The 23,405-nt window shown below is 38.5% G+C and overlaps 1 protein-coding gene across 2 annotated transcripts in view; it reads left to right on the plus strand.

The window, feature by feature from the left end:
- The window catches only part of PHF3 (PHD finger protein 3), an 83,753-nt gene that overhangs the window by 22,373 nt on the left and 37,975 nt on the right, over window positions 1-23,405 (plus strand). For both annotated transcript variants that reach the window (XM_054722081.1, XM_054722082.1), the window contains exon 3: window positions 21,257-21,418. In XM_054722081.1, the coding sequence (XP_054578056.1) occupies window positions 21,257-21,418 (162 nt within the window). The remainder of the gene's footprint in view (window positions 1-21,256; window positions 21,419-23,405) is intronic.

Here is a 23,405-nt window from a genome sequence, read left to right on the forward strand (position 1 = left end):
AGATTTTTGAACTGGAGCTACATTGGTGTTATCCTTTGCTGTCCCTTTTTCCCTAAAGTATCACCTTTCCCTAATTTTGATTTTCTTTTATTACAGACTTTATGTCTTTGAGTGCTTCTTGAATGACAAATTAGTTACCATATATATACTTATAAGAAAAGAGGTAAATTGTCATGGGACAATGTGCTAAAGCAGAGGAATATCCAAAATGATGACATTCTTCTAAGCATAATTGATCTAATTCCTCTTTTCCTGGTAAAGCTACTAGGTGTACCAGTTAATAATGGCAGATTTTGTAAACAAAGAAAACATGATAATTTCAAGAGAAACATCAAAAGTGCTTTATTCAAAGTAATATCCATCACTAGCTACACATTTCCCCCATCTTTCAGGTAATGGATACCGTCCCAATAGAACTTTTCTTATTTTGAGGCAAACCATTCAGAGACACAATTTTCCATTTCTTAGTATGTTTTGAAATGCTGCTCAGAAAGGGTGTGTGCCATCGATCAGAACAAATGGTAATCTGAAGGAGCAAGGTCTGGTGAATACAGCGTGTGGGTTAATACTTCCCAGGCAAGATCTTTTAATGTTTCTTCAACTGGTTTTGAAGTGTGTGATGGTGTGTCATCATGATGCAAAATTACTTTGCCGTGTCTTCTGGCACATTCTGGTCATTTCACGATCAAAGCGTGGTTCAAATTGATTATTTGTTGTCGGAGCGATCAGTATTAATGGTTTCACCTGGTTTTAGAAGCTCATAATACACCACACCTTCCTGATCCCACCAAATGCAGAGCATTGTCTTCTTTCTGAAGCGATTTGGCCTTGCAGTCGATGTTGATGGTTGACCTGGAACCACCCATGATTTTGTGCATTTGGGATTCTCAAAATAAATCCACTTTTCATCGCCAGTCACAATTCAATGCAAAAAAGACTTTCTTTTGTGCCGTTGAAGCAACATTTTACTGATGACTTTTTGGTTTTCCATTTGTCTTTCGTTCAGTTGCTGTGGCACCCATTTTTCTTTAAATTCTTTCCCATTGCTTGTAAACGATCGCAAATTGTTTGCTGAGCAACGTTTAAACTTTCTGCAAGTTGTTTTTGAGTTTGATACGCATCTTCATCCAATAATGCTTGTAATTGTTGGTCTTCAAACTTTTTCGGTTGACCTGGATGTTCTTTGTCTTTCACATCAAAATCATCACTTTTAAAGCATTTAAACCAGCGTTCACAAGTATCTTGAGATGGAGCATGTTAACCATAAGCTTCCCGAAGTATTCAGCAGCACTTTTCAAAATAAAGTAATGAATTAAAACTTCCCGCAAATGTTCTTTTTTTGGCATGAAATTTGACATTTTTAAACGTAAAAATATCTATGATGTTAACACCTTCAGCAAATTTGACATATGAAGTTTTGAAGCTTGCTATCAATACAACAAAATAGCATATCAAATAGCCTGTATTTCATCATATATGTAACTCCATCTATTGAAAAAAGTCCACATTATTAACTGGTACACCTAATATTTACCTGTAGCCAGACTCTATGATTAGCATGAGGGCACTTTACTAGTTGGATGCACAACTGTACTAGGTACCAATCAGAGAACATGTGAATTTGCCCCCTAAGGTGAGTGGACAGCGGCATGGGATAGTTTAAGAGAGTGAACAATAATTTAGTATATATATAGATATTTTTATTCAGAATTATGTCTGAAACTTGATCATACTGTGGTTATTTTATTTTTTAGATCCTCATCTGAGGATTTGTTTTAATTAATTTTTAGAGAGAGGAAAAGAATGAGGGAGAGAGAGAAAACTTCGATGTGAGAGAAAAACATTGATCAGTTGCCTCCCATATGAGCACCAACTGGGGATGGAACTTGCAACTTAGGTCCTGACTAGGAATCAAACCTGCAACGGGTTTAATTGTGTACTGGACGACGCTCCAATCAATGGAGCCACTGGCCAAGGCATATTGTGGTTATTTTAGTTTTTAATTTTCTTAAATAGGAGAAACGATACATTCGATAAATACCATAAGATTACTTTGAAAAACTAGTGCCAGTGGTCGGCAAACTCATTAGTCAGCAGAGCCAAATATCAACATTACAACGATTGAAATTTCTTTTGAGAGCCAAATTTTTTAAACTTCTTCTAACGCCACTTCTTCAAAATAGACTTGCCCAAGCCGTGGTATTTTGTGGAAGAGCCACACTCCAGGGGCCAAAAGAGCCGCATGTGGCTCATGAGCTGCAGTTTGCCGACCACGGAACTATTCTAAAACAAGATTGCTGACCCTGGCCTGGTAGCTCAGTTGCTTAGAGCATTGTCCCGATATACCAAGGTTGCAGACTTGATTCCCAGTCAGGGAACATACAAGAATCAGCCAGTGAATGCACAAATAAGTGGAACAACAAACCAATGTTTCTCTTTCTCCCTCACTAAAAAATAACATAAAATTTAAAAACAAGGTTGTTATTTGGTTATTGGACTACCACCACCTGATAATGATGTATTCTAATTACCTGTGTTGTTTTTTTTAAAATATATTTTATTGATTTTTTACAGAGAGGAAGAGAGAGGGATAGAGAGCTAGAAACATCGATGAGAGAGAAACATCGACCAGCTGCCTCTTGCACACCTCCTACTGGGGATGTGCCCGCAACCAATGTACATGCCCTTGACCGGAATCGAACTTGGGACCTTTCAGTCCGCAGACCGACGCTCTATCCACTGAGCCAAACCGGTTTCGGCTAATTACCTGTGTTTTGACTAGAAAGGCAAAGGTTCCCCCTCCTCCCCAAAAAATAATTTATAATCTGATCATTTTATAGCTGTCATTGGTCAGGAAACACTTTTATTATTTATAAATGTAAAATTCATACAATATTGCTCACAACATTTTGTAGAGAATATATGTTAGGTATTAAAGACATCTTAAATTTTATGAAATTATAGTTAAGAAACAGCTATGAGTCATTTCTGAAGACATGTAAGTTTGAAATTTCTCATTAGGAAGGTTAGGAATGGTCATATTTTCAAGTTGGCTTTCACATGCTTTTTAAAACCTGTAACTTTGTTGTTTTAGAAGAATAATAGAATGAGCCTGACCACTGAGTCCTGGTTTTGTACAGAAGTATGAAAGATAATTCTTTTTAAACCTCTTATCCTGGGACATTTTGAAGTGTGTAATATGCTTGTGTGTCCTGGAACATTTTGAAGTGTGTAATATGCTTGTTGTTGACCATTTTACAGTTTATTTTCTGAGTTCTATCACCTGTCTACCTCTTCCTTTTTCCCAGCTGAATTCCTTTCAGCTTCATTCTTTATCTGAAAACAAGGTTTTTCCTTTCAGAATTAATTGCTTACTCTATCAGTATACCTTGTCTATGATCTCAGGTCAGCATTTAAGCAAGAAGCTTATCATACTAATATATACCCAATTTAAACTTGACTGATAGCTCTTTAACAGTTCCAGAACTATTTGTATTATTAAAAGAGGATGTTTTCTAATGCAAATGATTGTGCAATTATTGGATGTTCATACATTTTAATAATTGTGGAGTAAAAAAGTTTTATGGCCTGGCCAGCGTGACTCAGCGGTTGAGCATCAACTTAACCTTTTGCACTCGCTTGCTTTTTTCTCGATTCCTTTATTCTACTCGGGATTTAATTTTTTAAATACCCCAGATTTTACAAAGCGCGGCAGTAGAATAAAAAACTGGAGTTTCTTTTCATACAAACTTATTTATTTGGATTTTTTTATATTTCAAATTATTGATACATTCAGAGTATAAAAAGAGCTGCTACCAATGCTAACCGTGTCGAGTCACACTCAACATCCAAGTGCAAATTAAGAACCAGGAGGTCCATGGTTCGATTCCTGGTCAGGGCACATGCCTGGGTTGCAGGCTTGGTCCCCAGTTGGGGGGCGTGTAGGAGGCAGCCAATCTATGATTCTCTCTCATCATTGATGTTTCTATCTCTCCCTTTCCCTTCCTCTCTGATATCAATAAAAAATATTAAAAAAATTTATGGTACGGTATGTGGATAATTGGTAGTCTTTGGGTGGAAAGGCTGAATGAACTATGACTTAGTAATTTGAAAGGCTAGGATTCTTAATTTGGTAATTATTTAATGTGGCACCAACTTGATCAAATGTACTTGTTTTTCATAATAGAATATTATTTCATACTAGATGTGCAAAAGTTGATATTTAACTTATTTAATCTTTAAAGTAGTGAATTATTCTACTTTAAAATTCAAAAATAATTTTGGTGTAAAGAAAATCAAAGATCCTTGAGCAAATACTTCCTTGACCTTGGTTTTGATCTTCTTTTCCTTTGTCTCATTAACCCATACTTTTTACTCTGTTTTTTCCCCCAGCTAGTAAGAAAAATGCATAATAAAATCTCGAAGCCCTTTACTTTGTTGAGGATGTTGATTAAAAAGGAATTCTGATAAAGGAGAGCTGCATCTGTGATTCTTCTTATGGGATCTCTAGGATGAGACTAGCTGACTCTTAGTGGGCCGAAGAGAAATTAATTAGCTTGTTAATAGGACCCTAGACCTTTCATGTCTAACAGGTGTACTTGCCTTCCACCCAGAGTTGAATTTTATAATTCCTTGTTGTTTGTCAATTCCTGTTGTTACAGAAAATTAGGAAAATTAAGTTAACTGGATTTTCCTAAACCAGACCCAGGTATCTTCAGCATTTAGGCTGACCCCAGAAATGCTTTCTCTATTCCAGGCTCTTTTCCTAGTTGGTTGCTGTCATGGATTTGGTTCTCATAGATTGTAATTCTCTGGGTCATCTTTGACGTAGGATTAGGTTCAGCTTTGAGTGCCAGAAAACCCCAAATAACAGTGATATAAAGAAATAAATTTATTTTGTCATGTATTAACTCAAAAAAGTAACAGAGCTGGTATGGAGCTCCACAGTGTCAGGGACTTAAGCTCCTCTACCTGCACTAACATGTATGATCCTGATTTCCAGGCTTACTGCATAGTTTGACATGGCTCCTCCAGCTGTCAAGTTGGGATTCTAGTTAATAAAAGAGAAAAGGGGAAGGGGAAGGTATGCTCCTTTTTCTACCATCATATCCTGAAAGTTGCATGTACCATTTTATCTTACATTCAGTTGGTCATAACTTGTGGCTACATCTAGTAATAAGGTAGATTGCATAGTGTAGTCTTTATTTTGGGTGACCACGTAAATAACAGGAATTCTATTAAATAAGGTAGGATGGCTGAATGGATATTGGGCAACAGCTAACCATCTCAAGCATAGCTTCTGTAGTTTACTCTGGGGAGGTTAGGTTAAGATCAGGACCTTTTACTTGGTAAGCTGACCCCAGCTCACAGATCATCCTGAGAGGTTTGAATACTGGTTTTGTTTTCATTGCTGTTTCTGCTTCACTTGTCAAAAACTTCTATGCTCCATATCTATTTTTTACTCCTAGCTAATGGAACTTGCTTGAGTCTCAGTTTGTAAATTCGGATCTCTGTTCATCGATCATGGTCAGTTGCTCATATTAAAAATGTTGAAGGGCCCTGGCCAGTGTGGCTCAGTTGGTGTTGAGTGTCATCCTGTGCACCAAAAGGTCGCTGGTTCAATTCCTGGTCAGGGCATAGGTTCAATATGGGGATGGGTGGTAGTGTGTGCGTGGGAGGCAGCTGATAGATGATAGATGTTTCTGTTATACTGATGTTTCTCTCTTCCCTCTTTAAAAATCAATAAAAACATTTAAAAAATTTTAGAGGGAGATAAGATTCTTGTATTGTTCACCTTGAAGGGGTAGGTGTCAAAATCACTAATTGTGTACTTGAGGCTTCATTTCATTAAGTATATTTATCATAAGACCTTTTTGAGTGCTTATCAGTACTTTTATTTTTAAAAATACTTGTCCTACTGTGCTAATATATTACTGTCCAATGTAACATACAATAGGTACTTAAAAATAATTAACTATAAAAAAGATTAAAATGATTAGCTATAGATAACATAAGTGGTATTTACACTTTAAGAATTAACTAAAATTTACAATTGTATAAGAACATTTTTTTGGAGTGCAGTATGATTGGATATACTTATTTATTTTACTTTTTTAAATGCTTTTTATTTTTTAAAGACTAGTAGGTTTTCTCAATGCACATGTTAAGAATTGACAAATTAGTTGTTTACTTTTGTAGACACGTTTGTGTAATTAAAATTAAGTATATATTAAAAGCTTAATTTCACAGAAAAGTTTTCTATGTGTATTACTGTAACTTTAAATTTATACTTACTAGGTCTAGTAAATGGGTGCATTCACCAATCACTGTGAGTTAAACACATGTACACCGCTGGTGTATGGCTTAGCATATGGAACATTGGCCAGTATGCATTAAAACTGCTGTAGAAACTCACCCCATCCCACAACAGAACCAGTTACTGTGTGCAATGCAGTGTGATTACATGCTAATCATTCAGCAAACATTGTTTACATTGGTGATTCTTGAATTTAAATATGTAGACTGTAGTTGTAGATATGTAATATTATGTCAGGAAATTACTACAGTGTTTTTCCAACTTATGACCTATTCACTAAAATTGGTTAAACATAACAGTGAATTAATTACAAAAACATAACCTGTTTACTTATAAGCAAATCTTGGTTAAAGTCATTTAAAAATTAACAGGGTGCTAATTTTCACATGACATATAGACTGGAAATTTTGTCCATTAAATCTGAAGTCCATTAAATCGAGTTTTGCAAAATCGAGGGTTTATGGTGCTTAACTTTTTTTTGAAAATTTCATCTTGTCATTCTCATACAATCTTTTATATACATCTGGTTCTCAGTTGAGTTTGATTTTAATGACTGTTGTGGATGAAAAAGATAAACCCAGGAAAGATACATGTATTCAAATAGAAAAAGTATACTAAGTTCTACTAACAAGTCACAAGCCTATTTTTTGTTTTTGTTTTATCGAGTATACAAAGTCTGTTATTTGCAGCTACATTGGAACATATCTGCCCCCTTCAGTGTGTCTTGTTCTTTTACACCAATAGGAAGTCTGTGTTTTAAAATATTTACCATTTGAGCTCAAAATTCTCTGAATCTTTTTTTAATATCTCAAGAAAAATGATTTTAAATATGTTACATGCAATAAACACCAATTATTCAATAAAAATGCTCTTACATATAATTACATGCAATAAACATGAGTATTTCAACAAAAACAATTTTAAATATAATGTTATATGCAGTAGACACCAATTATTCAAGAAAAATGATCTTACATATAATATTACATGCAATAGACATTAATATTTCAAGAATAAAAGGATTTTAAGTATAATATCAAAATTGTACTGACATAGTATGATAGCACAAAAGTTGTAAGAGATATTAAAAATCTGCAAATAACAGGATTACTTCTATTATAGATTATTCTCCCTCCCCCCCCCCCGGCTCTATTTTTGTTCATCAGTTTATATTATTCATTATATTCCACAAATGAGAGATCATTTGATATTTATCTTTCTCCGACTTGCTTATTTCGCTTAGCATGATGCTATTAAAGTCTATTTTGTCGGATATGAGTATTGCTACTCCAGCTTTTATTTTATTTTCCATTTGCATGGAAAATTTTTTTTCCATACCTTCACTTTCATCCTGTGTGTGTCTTTTGTTTTGAGGTGGGTCTCTTGTAGACAGCATATAGTTGGGTCATGTTTTTGTATCCATTCAGCTACCCTACACCTTTTGATTGGAGCATTTAATCCACTTACATTTAGGGTTATTATTGAAAGGTACTTATTTATAGCCATTTTAATTCTGTATGGCTAGGTTTCTCTCTCTCTTTCTTCTCATCATTCCCTTACAGCAGTGGTCGGCAAACCGCGGCTCGCGAGCCACATGTGGCTCTTTGGCCCCTTAAGTATGGCTCGGCGTTAGAACCACTTCTTCAAAATAGACTTGCCCAGGCCAAAAACTGACTTCTGCGAATGGGCCACAAAGTTTCATTCGCACTGTACGTGCACGTCCGCACATGGTATTTTGTGGAAGAGCCACACTCAAGGGGCCAAAGAGCTGCATGTGGTTCGAGAGCCACGGTTTGCCGACCACTGCCTTATAGCAATCCCTTTAGCATTTCTTGTAATGCTGGCTTGGTGGTGATGAACTCCTTTAGCCTTTTTTTTTTGTCTGGGAAGCTCTTTATTTGACTTGTCTATTTTGAATGATAGCCTTGTTGGATATAGTAATCTTGGTCTCAGATCCTTGTTTTCCATTACCTTGAGTACTTCATGCCATTCCCTTCTGGCCTGTAGAGTTTCTGATGAGAAAGCAGGTGTCAGCCTTATGGGAACTCCTTTGTAGGTAACAGTTTTCTTTTGCTGCCTTTAAGATTCTCTCTTTGCCTTTAATTTTTGGCATTTTAATTATGATGTGTCTGGGTGTGGGTCTGTTTGGGTTCTTTTGTTTGGGGTTCTCTGTGCCTCCTGAATTTGTGTGACTTTCCTTTACCAGGTTAGGGAAGTTTTCTACCATTATTTCTTCAAACACCTTCTCTATTCCTTTCTCTCTTTCTGTCTCTTTTGCACACCTACTATTTTAATATTGTTATGTTTCACATTGTCCCACAGCTCCCTTAAGCTGTCCTCCTGTTTTTTAATTGTTATTTTCTTTTTGGTTCTCTAATTGAGTGATATTTTCAACTCTGTCTTCTAATTCACTGATTCCTTGATCCTCAGCTTCCCCTAATCTGCTGTGTATTCCTTACAATGAGTTCTTTATTTGTGTTATGTCATTCTTTCTCTCAGACTGTTCTGTTTTCGTAGTTACTATATCTTTTCATACTGTTGAGCATTTTGAACATCATTACTCTGAGCCTAGTTTCAGGTAAATTTCTTATCTCTGCCTCATTTATCTCTTCTGGAGAATTCACTAGTTCTTTCATTTGGGGGTTGTTTCTTTGTTTCCTCATTTTGGTTGTCTGTTTGGGTTTTGACTGTTTTAGGTAGATCCTCTACACTTCTCAATCTCTAGTGCAGGACAGTGTTAATGGCTGTTTCTGTCTAATTGGATCAGGCAAAGACTCAAAGCCTCCAGAGACCTGTCTACAGACTCTCCCCGACTTGAATAGCCCCAGGCAATCATCCTCAGGTGTGGCAAGAGTTTTTTCAACAGGATGGGGCAGTTGCTTTTGCCTGGAGGTTAATTGTTACTTTTAATCTCTTAAATGGCCTCAGGGCAAGGTGTTTTCCAGTAGGGTGTGTCTACTGTCTTCCCCCCTGGCAAGGCAAATGTCTGTGTGGGAAAGATGTCCTCTGCTGCGTGAGGGAATGACTCAGCCCTGGAAACTTGGGGTGTCTGCCTTCTGAACTCTATCCCCTGAGACCTCAGTCCTGGTTTCTGCTCTCACAGCTCCAATCCACTTCACCCTCCCTCTGCCAGAGCACAGGGTGGGTGACTCCACAGGGAATTTTTATGCATTGGCCCTTTAAGAGGGTGCCTGAACTTTCAGCTGCCACTCCCTGGCAGGCAACACCCCACTGCTTTTCACAGCCAGATGTTATGTGGGTACTTTCCTTAGTTTGGTGCTCCCTACTGGGGAGCCCAGCTTCGGGATTAGGTCCCAGAGTTCTCTGTGGCTCCCCCCCACAGCTGAGATATCTCTCCAGGTCTTCAGTTGCTGTCTGTGGGTGTCCGGCCAGCCCTTTCATGCCTCCACCCCTCCTACCAGTCTCTGTTCGGTCTCCACCTTCGGTCCTTAGGTATTAGGGTTCTCTCCTGTGAGTTTTCCATTGATTATTCAGGAAGCCTTTCCCTACTTCAGTTGTAATTCCATCTTTTTCCTGGGAGCATGTCCTTGCAGCATCCTCCTACTCTGCCTTCCATTTATCCACTGATTCTTTTTATTTGGGAAAAATTTAAGTGTCCAGTAAGAGTTTTTATAGGTGCCACATTACATTTTTAGTCACAAACCACAGAATGATAGAAACAGTTCTAAGCATCAACTTTATCTTGAAAGGACAAATTAGGGTGCTTCTTTTTTTTTTTTATTGATTTCAGAGAGGAAGGGAGAGGGAGAGCAGTAGAAACATCAATGATGAGAATCATTGATCAGCTGCCTCCTGCATACTCTCCCTCCTCCCCCCCCCCCTCCCCCCCCCACTGGGGATCAATCCCACAAGCTGGGCGTGTACCCTTGACTGGGAATCAAACTGATGACCTGGTTCATAGGTCGATGCTCAGCCACTAAGCCATGCCTGCCGGGCTTGTGTGCATTCCTTTACTTAGGTACACCTATTTGGAAGAACACCTAGTGAGTGTACTTCAAGTTTAATGAAAGCTTGCTATGTAAGGATGTCTGTTGAAATGGTAAATACTTTATTTAGTGGTAATACCCCGCCTCCCATCCCACTCCCAAGATTGTGTAGCTTTATTTTACACTAGAGGCCCCGGTGCACAAAATTCATGCACTGGCGGGGGGTGGCGGGGGATTGTCCCTCAGCCTGGCCTCCGCCCCCTCGCAGTCTGGGACCCCTTGCTGGCAGTTGGACATCCCTTTCACAATCCAGGATCCCTCGCTCCTTACTGCCCGCCTACTCGTTCCTTACCACTCGGCTCCTTAGCACTGCCGCAGAGGCGGGAGAGGCTCTTGCCACCTCCGAAGCACTCGCCAGCTGTGAGCCTGATTTTTGGCTGAGCGGTGCCCCCCTGTGGGAGTGCACTGACCACCAGGGGGCAGCTCCTCCATTGAGCATCTGCCCCCTGGTGGTCAGTGCACGTCATTGCGACTGGTCGTTATGGTCATTCTGCCATAACAGTCGCTTAGGGTTTTATTATATAGATGTGAATTTTTAAAAAAATGATATTGTTGCAAGTATTTCACATGTCCCCTTATAGCCCCCCTGGGTCCCCACCCTAAACCTTCACCACCCATTGTCTGTGTCAGTGGGGTATGCACATCTGTATACAAGTTCTTTGGTTGATTTCATCCCACCCACCCACCCCTGCCTTCCTTCTGAGATTCGAATTGGGGTGGGTGGGTGGGATGAGATCAACCAAAGAACTTGTATACAGATATGCATACCCCACTGAACAGATACTCTTCCATGCTTCTGTATCTCTGGATCTATTTTATTCACCAGATTGTGTTGTTCATTAGATTCCACATATGAGTGAGATCGTGTGATACTTGTCTTTCTCCGACTGGCTTATTTCGCTTAGCATAATACTCTCCAGGTCCCTGCTTGCTGTTCCAAAGGGTAAGAAATCCTTTTTTTCTGCTGTATAATATTCCATGGTGTAAATGTACCACAACTTTTTTATCTACTCATCTTCTGAATGGCACTTGGGCTGTTTCCAGATCTTAGCTATAGTAAATTGTGCTGCTATGAACATAGAGGTGCATACATTTTTTTTCTGATTGGTGTTTCAGGTTTCTTAGGACATATTCCTAGAAATGGGATCACTGGGTCAAATGGCAGTCCCATACTTAATTTTTTGAGGAAATGCCATACTGTTTTCCATAATGGCTGCACCAGTCTGCATTCCCACCAGTATACTAGGGTTCCCTTTTCTCCACATCCTTGCCAGGACTTGCCATTTGTTGATTTGTTGATGGTAGCTATTCTGACAGGTGTGAAATGATACCTCATTGTCATTTTAATTTGCATCTCTATGATGATCATGACTTTGAGCATTTGTTCATATCTCTCTTGCCATCTCTATGTCCACTTTGGAGAAGTGTCTATTTAGGTCCTTTGCCCATTTTTTAATTGGTTTGGTTTGTCCTTTTAAGTTGTATGAGTTCCTTATATATTTTGGATATTAACCCTTTATCAGATGTATCATTGCCAACTATGTTCTCCCATACAGTGGGCCCCCTTTTCATTTTGTTGATGGTTTCTTTTGCTGTACAGAAGCTTTTTATTTTGATGCAGTCCCATTTGTTACTTTTCTCCTTAGTTTACTTTGCCCTAGCCTAGGAGATGTATCTGCAAACATATTGCTATAAGAGATGTGCGAGTTTGTTGCCTGTAGTTTCTTCTAGGATTTTTATGGTTTCACATCTTACATTAAGTCTTTTATCCATTTTGAGTTTATTTTTATGTATGGTGTAAATTGGTGGTCTAGTCTTTTGATTTTGCATGTACTTGTCCAATTTTCCTAACACCATGTACTGAAGAGACTGTCTTGACTCCATTATATGTTCTTGCCTCCTTTTTCAAATGTTAATTGAGTGTAATGGCTTGGGCCAATTTCTGGGGTCTCTGTCCTGTTCCATTAATCTATATGCCTGTTCTTGTGCCAGTACTAGGCTGTTTTGATCACAGTGGCTTTATAGTATAACTTCATATCTGAAATTGTGATCCCTCCAACTTAGTTCTTTCTCAAGATTGCTGTGGCACCTGTTCGGTATGGCTCAGTGGTTGAGCATCAATCTATGAACCAGGAGGTCGCTGTTTGATTCCTGGTTAGGGCACATGCCTGGGTTTCAGGTTCGATCCCCCAGAGTGGGGCGTGCAAAAGTCAGCCGATCAATGTTTCTCTTATCATTGATATCTCTCTCTCTGTCTCTTCCTTCCTCTCTGAAATCAGTAAAAATATATATTAATAATTATTACTGGGTTAAGGTGGCAACAGCCAAAACGTTTCTTTCCAATACTTGAGATAACAAATATTCTGTAGGGGTATATAACTTTGGCATCATGAAAATCTTTAGTTCCTCTTTAGCCTTTCCTCTAATGGTTTTATGCATTCATTGATAATCAGTTGTAGCAAAGTGATGATTTTTTAATTCTATCTTTTCTTTTACATTTATTTGTTGGGATTCTTCTGGTAAAGAAAAATTTTCCCTCATTATCTGGTTACTCTATACTGCAGTGCCTACTAAAGAGGCAGATTAAAATTAGAGAATTGAGGTTTTATTACCATTTTACAAAGTAAGGAGTTGGTGAAATGATCACATCTAATGCCAGAGGTGGCAAATTATTATTATTTTTTGGCTCTTTTTGATTTTTTTTTAGGTTGCTGTATAGGTTCATGGATTTTATATTATTTTTTAATGAGTGAGGGAAAGAGAGATAGAAACATCAATGATGACAGAGAATCATTGATCAGCCTCCTGCACACCCCTACTGGGGATCGAACCCGCAACCTGGGCTTGTGCATTGAACTCAGGACCTTTCAGTCCGCAGGCCATTGCTCTATTCACTGAGCCAAACTGGGTAGGGTGGGTTCATGGATTTTAAAAATACATTAAGTCCTCACTTAACATCATTGATAGGTTTTGTGCCTTTACGAGAAAGGATATATAAGGAAACCAATTTTACTATAGGCTGATTAATATATAAACAAGAGTTAAGTTCTTAATGTTTTATAATGAAACTAGAGGCCCGTTGCAGGAAGATTCCTGCAAGAACAGGGCTTCCAGCAGGTTTCCCTCCCGCCACTGCCACCTCTCCCGCCCCCCCACCCCATGCTTTCCCTGCCGCCTCTGCCCCCCACCCCCCACCCCACGCTTTTCCTTCTGCAGCCGCCGCCACCCCCCCTATGCTTTCCCTCCCACCGCCACCGCTGCCCCGCACTTTCCCTCCCACCGCTGCCTGGTGCTTTCCCTTCCCTCCTGCCGTCTCTGCCCCCCACCCCATGCTTCCCTCCCGCAGCCGCCGCCCCGCCCACACTTTACCTCCCGCAGCTGCCTTGCTTTCTGCTTTCCCTCCCTCTTCCTTCTATGCTGTCTTCAGTCTTCACTCCTCCCTCCCTCAGCGTATGCAGATTAACCGCCATCTTTGTTGGGTTAATTTGCATACTTGCTCTGATTGGCTGTGGGCGTAGCGAAGGTACGGTCAATTAGCATTTTCTCTTTTATTAGTGTAGATGATGAACTTTATTCAAAGATTTTCTGTGAAATGCCTTTGGACTTAGTAGTGTATCTTTCTTTTAAAAAATATTTTTATTGACTTCAGGAAAGGAGGGAGAGGGAGAGAGAGATGGAAACATCAATGTGAGAAAGAACCAGTGATTGGTGCGGCCTCCTTCATGCTCCACACTGGGGATTGAGTCCGCAACCCAGGCCTGTGCCCCAACCAGGAGTCGAGCCATTACCTCCTGGTTCACAGGTCAATGCTCAACCACTGAGCCATGCCAGCTAGGCAGTAGTCTATCTTTCTTAAACATCTAGTATATTCATTCATCTACTTGAGAGGCTAGGAAACAGATTATTAAAAATATGTGAAACAAAATAAGGGATTAGTCTTGGCCAATCTTGTGCAGTGGTTACAGCGTCGGCTTGGGGACCCAAGGGTCACAGGTTCAATTCCCAGTCAAGGGCATGTATCTCGATTGCAGGTTTGATCCTGCCCCAGTTGGGGCGAGTGTGGGAGGCAACCGATCAATGTATCTAACGATGTTTCTCTCTTTTCTTGTCTCCTTTTCCCTCCCTTCCACTCTCTAAAAATCAATGGAAAAATACCCTCAAGTGAGGACTTAAAAAAAAAGCTGGTAGATGCTTATGAAGGTGTACATAACAAAAATAAGCCTTATTTTTCTCTGCTATTTACTTCATTTTTCTTATGAAGGGCTCGAATTAGAATCTTGGCTGAAATAAGCCTGTTAAGAGATCACCCAGTCCAAAATGCTCATAAGAGCCAACAGAGACTTATTGAGGATAAAGTATTTATTGACTTCTCAACCTACATTGTGGAATGGAATGAGATATTTTACTGTATATAAATACAGTTGCTTCAAGACTAAATACATATAGTATCAGTTCATTTCTTGTCATTAAATTAGGATCCTTACCTAGGGATATTTAAGTTTATCAGGTATGTTTAGGTTTATTAGAATTCTTTTCCTTGTGTTCCAAGTTCTAATAATTCTCGTACATGTTCTAAATTTATTGCAGAGTTGACACTTTTTTATATCAAGCTTATATATATATTTTAAATTACCTTTATTGAGGTATAATTGACATGTAAAATTGTAAGATATTTAAAGTGTACATTATGATGATTTGGTTTACATATGCATTGTAAAAGGATTCCCCATTTAGTTAGTTAATAACCATCACCTAACATATTTATCTTATTTTGTGTGAGAACATTTAAGTTCTATTCTCCTAGTCATCTCAAATATACGATACAGTGGTTATCAACAGTCACCCTGTTTTACGTTAAATTCTCAGACTTTACTTACTCTATTTTCTCCCCCCACCTCCCACTCCCTGCAATCACTTTTTTTAGCCTTCGTTTGATTTTTTTTTAAAGATTCCACTTGAAAGTGTTACCATGCAGTATTTGTCTTTTCTGTCTGCCTTATCTCACTTAGCATAATGCCCTCAAGGTTCATCCCTGTTATCCCAAGTGGCAGGATTTCTTTTCTTTTTTTCTTTTTCCAAATGGCAGGATTTCTTTCTCATGGCTAAATAATATGCTAGTGTGTGTGTGTATATATACCATATCTTTATTCCTAGGTGTGAGAATGCTAGATTATGTGGCAGTTCTAGTTTTAAATATTTTTAGGAACTTCATATTGTTTTTAATAGTGGCTGCATTAGTTTTCATATCGCCAATAGCATAAGTGGTTCCCTTTTCTACACATCCTCACTAACACTTAACTTTTATCTTTTTGGTGATAGTCATTCTAACAGGGTGTGAGGTGCTACCGAATCGTGGTTTTGATTTGCATCACTGATAATCAGTGATGTTGAGCACCTTTTCTTGTATCTCTTGTTCATTTGCATGTCTTTAGAGGAATGTCTATTCTGTTCATCTGCCTGTTGAAATTCTGTTCAATTTTTTTTGTTTGCTGTTGACTTGTATGAGTTCTTTATACATTTTGTATATTAATCACTTATGAGAAACATGATTTGCAAATATTTTCTCCTGTTGCATAGGTTGTCTTTTTGTTTTGTTGATGGTTCCATTGCTTTGTAGAAGCCTTTTGATTTGATGTAGTTCCATTTGTTTATTTTTGCTTTTATTGTCTTTGCTTTTGGTGTCAAATCCAAAAATTTATTGCCAAACAGTGATGGCAAGTAGCTTAATTCCTGTCTTTCCTTCTTTTGCATTGATTTTATTGGTATGGTGTAAGATAAGGGGTCCAGTTTTCAGTATTGCATCTGGCTTCCAGTTTTCCTAGCATCATTTCTTGAAGAGGCTGTCCTTTCTTCATTTTATATTCTTGGTTTCTTTGTCATAAATTAATTGACCATATATGCATGGGTTTATTTCTGGACTCTGTTCTATTCCATTGATCTTGTGTGTCTGTTTTTATGCCAATACCATACTATTGTGATTATTATAACTTTGTAATATAGTTGGAAATCAGGAAGTGTGCTGCCTCCAGCTTTGTTATTTTTTTCTCAGGATTGCTTTGCTTTTTTTTGGGGGGGGGTCTTTTTATAGTTTCATATAAATATTAGAATTTTTTATTGATAATTTTGAGAGAGGAAAGGGGGAGGGAGGGTGGGAGAGAGGGAGAGAGAGAAAGAGAGAGAAACATTGATTTGTTGTTCCACTTATTTATTCACTCATTGGCTGAATTTTGCATGTGCCTTGACCAGGGATCTAATCTGCAACCTTTGCATACCAGGAGGAAGCTCCAACCACTGACCTACTTGACCAGGGATGTTTTTTCTAGTTCTGTGGAAAATGCCGTTGCTTTGGGTAGTATGGACTTTTAAAAAATTGTTTATATTTATTAATTTTAGAGAGAGAGAGAAAGAGAAACATCAGTTTGTTGTTCCACTTATTTATGCATTCATTGTTGCATCTTGTATGTGCCCTAACTGTGGGGATCGAATCTGTAACCTTGGCATATTGGACCAATGCTCTAGCCAATTGAACTACCAGCCAGGGCACATTTTATTTTTTTTAAATCCTCACCTAAGGATATGTGTTTCTTGATTTTGAAAGAGAGAAACATCAATATGAGAGAGAAGCAGAGATCATTTGCCTCTCGTACACACCCTGACTAGGGATTGAACCCACAACTTTTTGGTGTATAGGATGATGCTCCAATCAATTGAGCCACCAGTACAGAATGGTAGTATGGACATTTTAACAATATAATTCTTGAGATTTTTATCAGTTGTAGCCCTAGGGAGTCCTTGGTTGCTGTGCACATACCCTGAAAAATGGTGTCTTTCTGAGTGAGGAGCTTTTTTGTTGTTTGATGTTGGGATGCTTCCTTCTAATCTCTGTTTTCTAAACTATCGCATTCTTACTCTGCGTTCTGCAAGGAGTTAATCAACACTACTGTGATGGGAGTAGAGGGTAACTTCTTGCTTGGAGTGAAGTTTAATGTGGAGGTTCTAATCTCTTGAGATAGAACTTGGGAACCATGACATTTTTGTATATATTCATGCATTTTTTAAAAATTTGAGTTGTTTTTAACACCGGGTACTGTATGTTTCAGCTGCTCTTCTAGGAATTAGGGATATCTCAGAAAGTAAAATGACAAATTCCTGCCCTCATGGAATTTCTGTTCTGTTTAATATTGTGTATCCCATTAAAATCTTTTCCTGTGCTGGTACGGATTAGGGATGTTATCTTCTAAGAACTTTTTCTTGATCCTTGTCTCTGGTTTTTCTCTTTTATTTGAATAAAATTGAACACAATGTTATAAAACAAAGTGCCTGGTTGAGATCTGATTTTTTGATATATGAGACCAATAAATAATAAGATCCATATTATAAGAGTAGGGTTGCATTTTTTAAAACTCATTTCTTTTTATGGTAACATTCTTATTAAATAGCATTTCCAGGTATCAGCAATTTGGCTCATGGTTCCACAATTGTGAGGTAGAATGGTTTGTTTTGGCATAAAAGTAGTTGGTACTGTTAGTTCATTTAACAAATATCCTTATTGTGTGCCAGACTCTTTCCATTGCTGGGAGGATACAGTGGTGTTTGAGACAATGTATCTGTCCTCATGGAGCTTAAGTAAAGTGTAAGATGATACAAAATGTGTGGTTGTTTGATTGGCAGCGGGAGGTCATGCTTTATTTGATTTGGGCTGGTTAGGGCAGGCCTCTCTGTGTAAGTGACCTTAAGAGTAGCAGCATCCTTAGAGATAAGTAATGGCCAGCCTTTTGAAGATCCTGGGTCAGTGCCCCAGCTGCCTTGACTCAGTGCCCCAGCTGCCTTGCCCCAGCTGCCTCGGTCTCCGGACTAAAGGGTCCCAGGTTCGATTCTGGTCAAGGGCACATACCTTGGTTGCAGGCTTGATCCCTGGCCTTGGTCAGGGTGCATGCGGGAGGCAACCAATCGATGCATCTCTCTCACATTGATGTTTCTCTCTCTTTGTCTCTCCCCCTCCATCCTATTCTCTCTAAAAATCAATGGAAAAATATCCTCAGATGAGGATTAACAGCAACAAAAAGATCCTGGGTCAGTGAAATACATTCCAAGTAGGAAAATAGCAAATGAAAGGTATACATACATTAATTTAAGTAGTGATTAGTTAGTCCTTTTTATCAAATTAAAATCTATTTATTGTTAATACTAAATAGTTCTAGTAACCTCTTGGGGTGTGTTTACATGATTACATTCATATTTAGTTTTATACAAGTGTGTCTTAATTGGTGGTCTATGCAAATGAACTGTGCAGACAATGATTTCCCATGTGCTCTCCCACCAAAAAAGAAAAACATAAGAAATAAAAGTAAGATTTAGCTCTGGCTGTTTTGGCTCTGTTGGTTGGAGTGTCGTCCCATGCATCAGAAGGTCACGGGTTTGATTCCCGGTCAGGGCACATAGCTAGGTTGCAGGTTCTATCCCAGGTGGAGCCCATATCGCAGGCAGCCAATTGATGTATCTCTCTTAAGTACCCAAGTACTCCCTGATACTTAGCAAACACACAAGCTTGTATTAACAGTGTTAACCTTGGTCACTGTAGTTTTTCCAGAATTGGCCAGTGGGTGTCCAGTGCCTTTTCTTTGTGCTTGTTTTTAGAAACATTGAGGCACAGCTAATTCAATTGAAAATTTGGCATGTATATTATAGCATTTTTCTTAAAATCATAATCAGTGTTGCCTGGGAGTTAAAAACAAATAAAAACCTTTAGTAAATTTTTAGCCCCTATATCTCTGATACATATTTAGATTATTTTAATGAAATTAGATTTTCATGTTTTGAGTTTAGGTTTCTAGTCTGTTTTCCATAGATATGGGTTATAGTTAACATGATGGAGTATCCAACTCTCCCTTTTGTTTTATCTGTGCTTGACAGAATTGAAAAGAAGTATATACTCTGTCATTCTTACAATTGAATTTCAGTGTTACCACATATAATCTTTTTTTAAGCAGGCTTTTAAAAAAATATATTTTTACTGATTTCAGAGAGGAAGTGAGAGGGAGATAGAAACATCAATGATGAGGGAAAAATCATTGATCAGCTGCGCCTCCTCTGCCTCGGCCTCCTCTGCCTTGGCATCCTGCTCGCTGTGGCGGCCAGGGGCCTCTGCTGCCCTGCTCCCTGCCCCCTGCCGCCATCCGGAAGGACGTCTGGTCTAATTAGCATTATGCTTTTATTATAGACTAGAGGCCCAGTGCACAAAATTCATGCACTGGTGTGTGTGTGTGTGTGTGTGGTGGGGGGGGGGGGGGTCCCTCAGCCCAGCCTGCCCCCTCTCATAGTCCGGGAGCCCTCAGGGGATGTCCTACTGCAGGAGGCAACTGGGCTGATCAGGAGAAGACACCACCACCATCTCCCCAATGCTGCTGCCACTGCTGGCCGCCGCAGCGCCAAGGTGTTTTCATCAACACGGACTCTGACCCTTCACTATAAAAAAATGACAACTTTCTTTAGGCGTTTTCAAGTTTCATAGGATATGACATTTCTTTCTTTTTTTTAATCCTCATATGAGGTTATTTTCCCATTGATTTTTAGAGAGTATGGAAGAGAGAGGGAAAGACAGAGAGAAACATCAATGTAAGAGGCACACTTCGATTGGTTGCCTCCTGCATGAGCCCTGACCTGGGCCCCGGCCAGGCAGAAACCTGTAACCTAGGTACATTCCCTTGATCAGAATTGAACCCGGCCCCCCTGTGGGTTGTTCTCTCCGGGGCCAGGCGCAGGCTGCCCTGTCTGTTGTTCTCTCAGGCTCTGGGCCTGCGCCAGGCCCCCCCTGAGCTGTCGTGACCTTTACGGAGTCCTGGCCTAATTTGCATATTACAGCTCTCGCTCTCTCTCTCTCTCTCTCTCTCTCTCTATCTCTATCTATATATATATATATATATATATATATTTTAGCAGGGATAAGTTGAATTTGGGCCTTCTGATCTAAATAATCACATTCTTTTTACTAGATTTCATGCAATTACACATTTAGAATTGCTATATATCAGCTAATTAAGGTGTATTTGTTATACAAAGAAATAAACCCACTGACAGTGTAAGGATAGTGTTTCAGTATTTATATTTTCTTAAGTATTTCTCTATCCTTTTCCATATCTTCCCACTCTCTCTCTTTTGAGTAGAAGAAAGTAATTTGATTATGTAGCTATATCAACTACCATTTAAAAAATTTTTTTTTATTGATTTTAGAGAGGAAGGAAGAGGGAGGGGGAGAGAGAGAAACACCAATGATGAGAGAAGAATCATTGATTGGCTCCCTCCTGCACAACCTCCCACTGGGACCGAGCCCACAACTTGGGCATATGACCTGACCAGGAATCGAACTGTGACCTCCTGGTTCATAGGTTGGTGCTCAACCACTGAGCCATGCCAGTTGGGCAACAACTACCATTTTCTCTAGCATTTGAGGGAAGGGAAAGTTTCACAATGTTTTCATTTGTGTCTGTGTATTACCACTGAGAAGTACATCTACAATACTTTCATACATGTAGCATATAAAATTAGAATCTTTGGGTTCTAGCACGAATCTAGAATCACAAGCTTTTTAGGGTTTAAACTCTTTTGTACTACTTTAACCAAAATTGGTAATCAAGTACTCAAGTATAGTTGCTTGTTATGTTCACAAAGGTACAGTGAATAAGTGACAGTGATAGTGGAGGCCAAATCAAGAAAGATTATAGCCTTTCCTAGTTGCCTCATAAGGTAGAAGTTTGTAAACCTGAATTGGGAGCTTGGTAGTGGCAATATCACATACTAGGAATAGACCTAGATTTTGAAGCCTATGTACTATTGCATTAAATTCTCACAATATTCTGTACAGGCCATTAAGTACTTAAACATCCCCAATATTTTTTAGAAGTAATTTTTTTTGGTTGTTTTTGTTTTTTTCTAGTTGTTGGTCTTGACGATATTATGGACGAAGGAGTTGTTAAAGAAAGTGGCAATGATACCATTGATGAAGAAGAACTGATTTTACCTAACAGGAATTTGAGGGACAAAGTAGAAGAAAATTCAGTGAGATCACCAAGAAAATCACCTCGTTTAATGGCACAAGGTAATCCTTTCAAAGATTACCTAGAAAATCAAAGGTGTAGGGACAGATGTGAGAAATTGTCAACTTGCTGAGCATTTTGATAATGAGTTTTGAGTTTATACCAATTTGTTGACATAATTTTTATAAAATTTAATTGAAATTATACATTCACATAATTTAAAGAATTGACTAGTTCTATGAGTTTCCAGTACTCACTATCCCACTATCTATTTTCATTTCCCCAGAGACATTTATTCCATGTCTCTGAGTAATACGTATATTGCTACTTTATGATTATTCTGATGTAGGTATTTATTGACTTCCCACTGTGGATTATGATTTAGCATTCTTCTCTGGTCCCTATCTCACAAAAGTACATTTTCTCATCCTTCTACTGTATAATTTTGTTAGAGCAGTAGTGATTATGTTTCTGTGATTCTGTATGCTATCAAAGATGATTTGTTTAGTAAACTGGTTTCTTTTCCTATACATCTTTTTGTCTTTCTGATGTAAGATTTTTTTGTTTGTTTTTCATTTGCTTATAGCTTTATATATTTGTACACACAGCTTTTTAAAAAATATATATTTTATTGATTTTTTACAGAGAGGAAAGGAGAGGGATAGAGAGTTAGAAACATTGATAAGAGAGAAACATTGATTAGCTGCCTCCTGCACACCCCCCGCTGGGGATGTGCCCACAACCAAGGCACATGCCCTTGACCGGAATCGAACCTGGGACCCCTGAGTCCGCAGGCCAACGCTCTATCCACTGAGCCAAACCGGTTAGGGCCACACAGCTTTTTAAAAAATACATTTTTATTGACTTCAGAGAGGAAGGGAGAGGGAGAGAGAGATAGAAACATCAATGATGAGAGAGAATCATTGATCAGCTTTCTCCCACATGCCCCCACTGGGGATTGAGCTCGCAGTCCATGTGTCTTGACGGAATCGAACCTTGACCTCCTGGTTCATAGGTCGGCGCTCAACCACTGAGCCATGCTGGTCAGGCTCTACTCAGAGCTTTTGTGTACATGTTAATAATTACACCCCAACCACTTCGCCAGTTGTTTAAATTTTTCCTAAAGATATTTGTGCATATCAGATATTCTGTCATTGTTATTTCATTGAAGAAATATCTCTGGGAGACTTTGATCTGCTCCTATTTGGACTGATGTGTTAGCCCTATATTCCTGTTGCATAGCTGTTATCCAGGGCTCTCCCCTTACCATTTTGAGGATTCTGTTCTGTGTTACAGTTTCTATTTCCTCTTTTTTGGCTTAATGCCTTCATTTTGGTGACATATTTCTTCTTGTATGTTTGTAAATGTGATTAATCTGTTCTCATTGAAGTTATGGTCTGGTTGAGCATTGACTTCAGGGTTGGAAATAATTTTCCTTCGGAAATTTAAAACTATGTCATTTTTCTAACTTCAATATTGAGAAGTTTATTTTGACACCCCTCCCCCCCTTTTTTGGGAGGGTATGTTAGCTACTTTTCTTCTGGAACTTAGTGGAATTTCTTCCTCATCAGCTCTAGTGCTTTGATATTCCTGATATTGCATCTTGTTGTAGGTGTGTTTTATATATTGAGCTTGGTACGTCCTTTTAGTCTGAAACTGTTATTATTCAATTCTGGGAACATTTCTTGAATTGTTTCATTGGTAATTCCCTTCTTTATTTTCTCTGCTCTTGCTTTCTGGAACTCCTGTTATTCTAAAGTGTTAGATAGCAGGGACCAGGGTTTCCATTTTCTTTATCTTGCCTACTTTCCATCTCATCTTTTTCCTCTATTTGCTGAAATTTTCTTATATTTGTCCTCCAACTTTTCCATTAAGATTTGCATTTATAATTTGTGAATGTTCTTTTTTTTTTTTTGACTTTGGGAATAGTCTTTCTGTAGCATTTTAGTCTTGTTTCATGTATGCTGTATCTTGTTTTCTTTTGTAAGGTATTTATGGTATTTTAAAAAGTTTTTTTGTCTTTTTTTTTCAGTTATAGTTTCATTTTTT

The sequence above is a fragment of the Eptesicus fuscus genome, chromosome 10 (genome assembly GCF_027574615.1).
Source record: "Eptesicus fuscus isolate TK198812 chromosome 10, DD_ASM_mEF_20220401, whole genome shotgun sequence".
Taxonomy (NCBI): domain Eukaryota; kingdom Metazoa; phylum Chordata; class Mammalia; order Chiroptera; family Vespertilionidae; genus Eptesicus; species Eptesicus fuscus.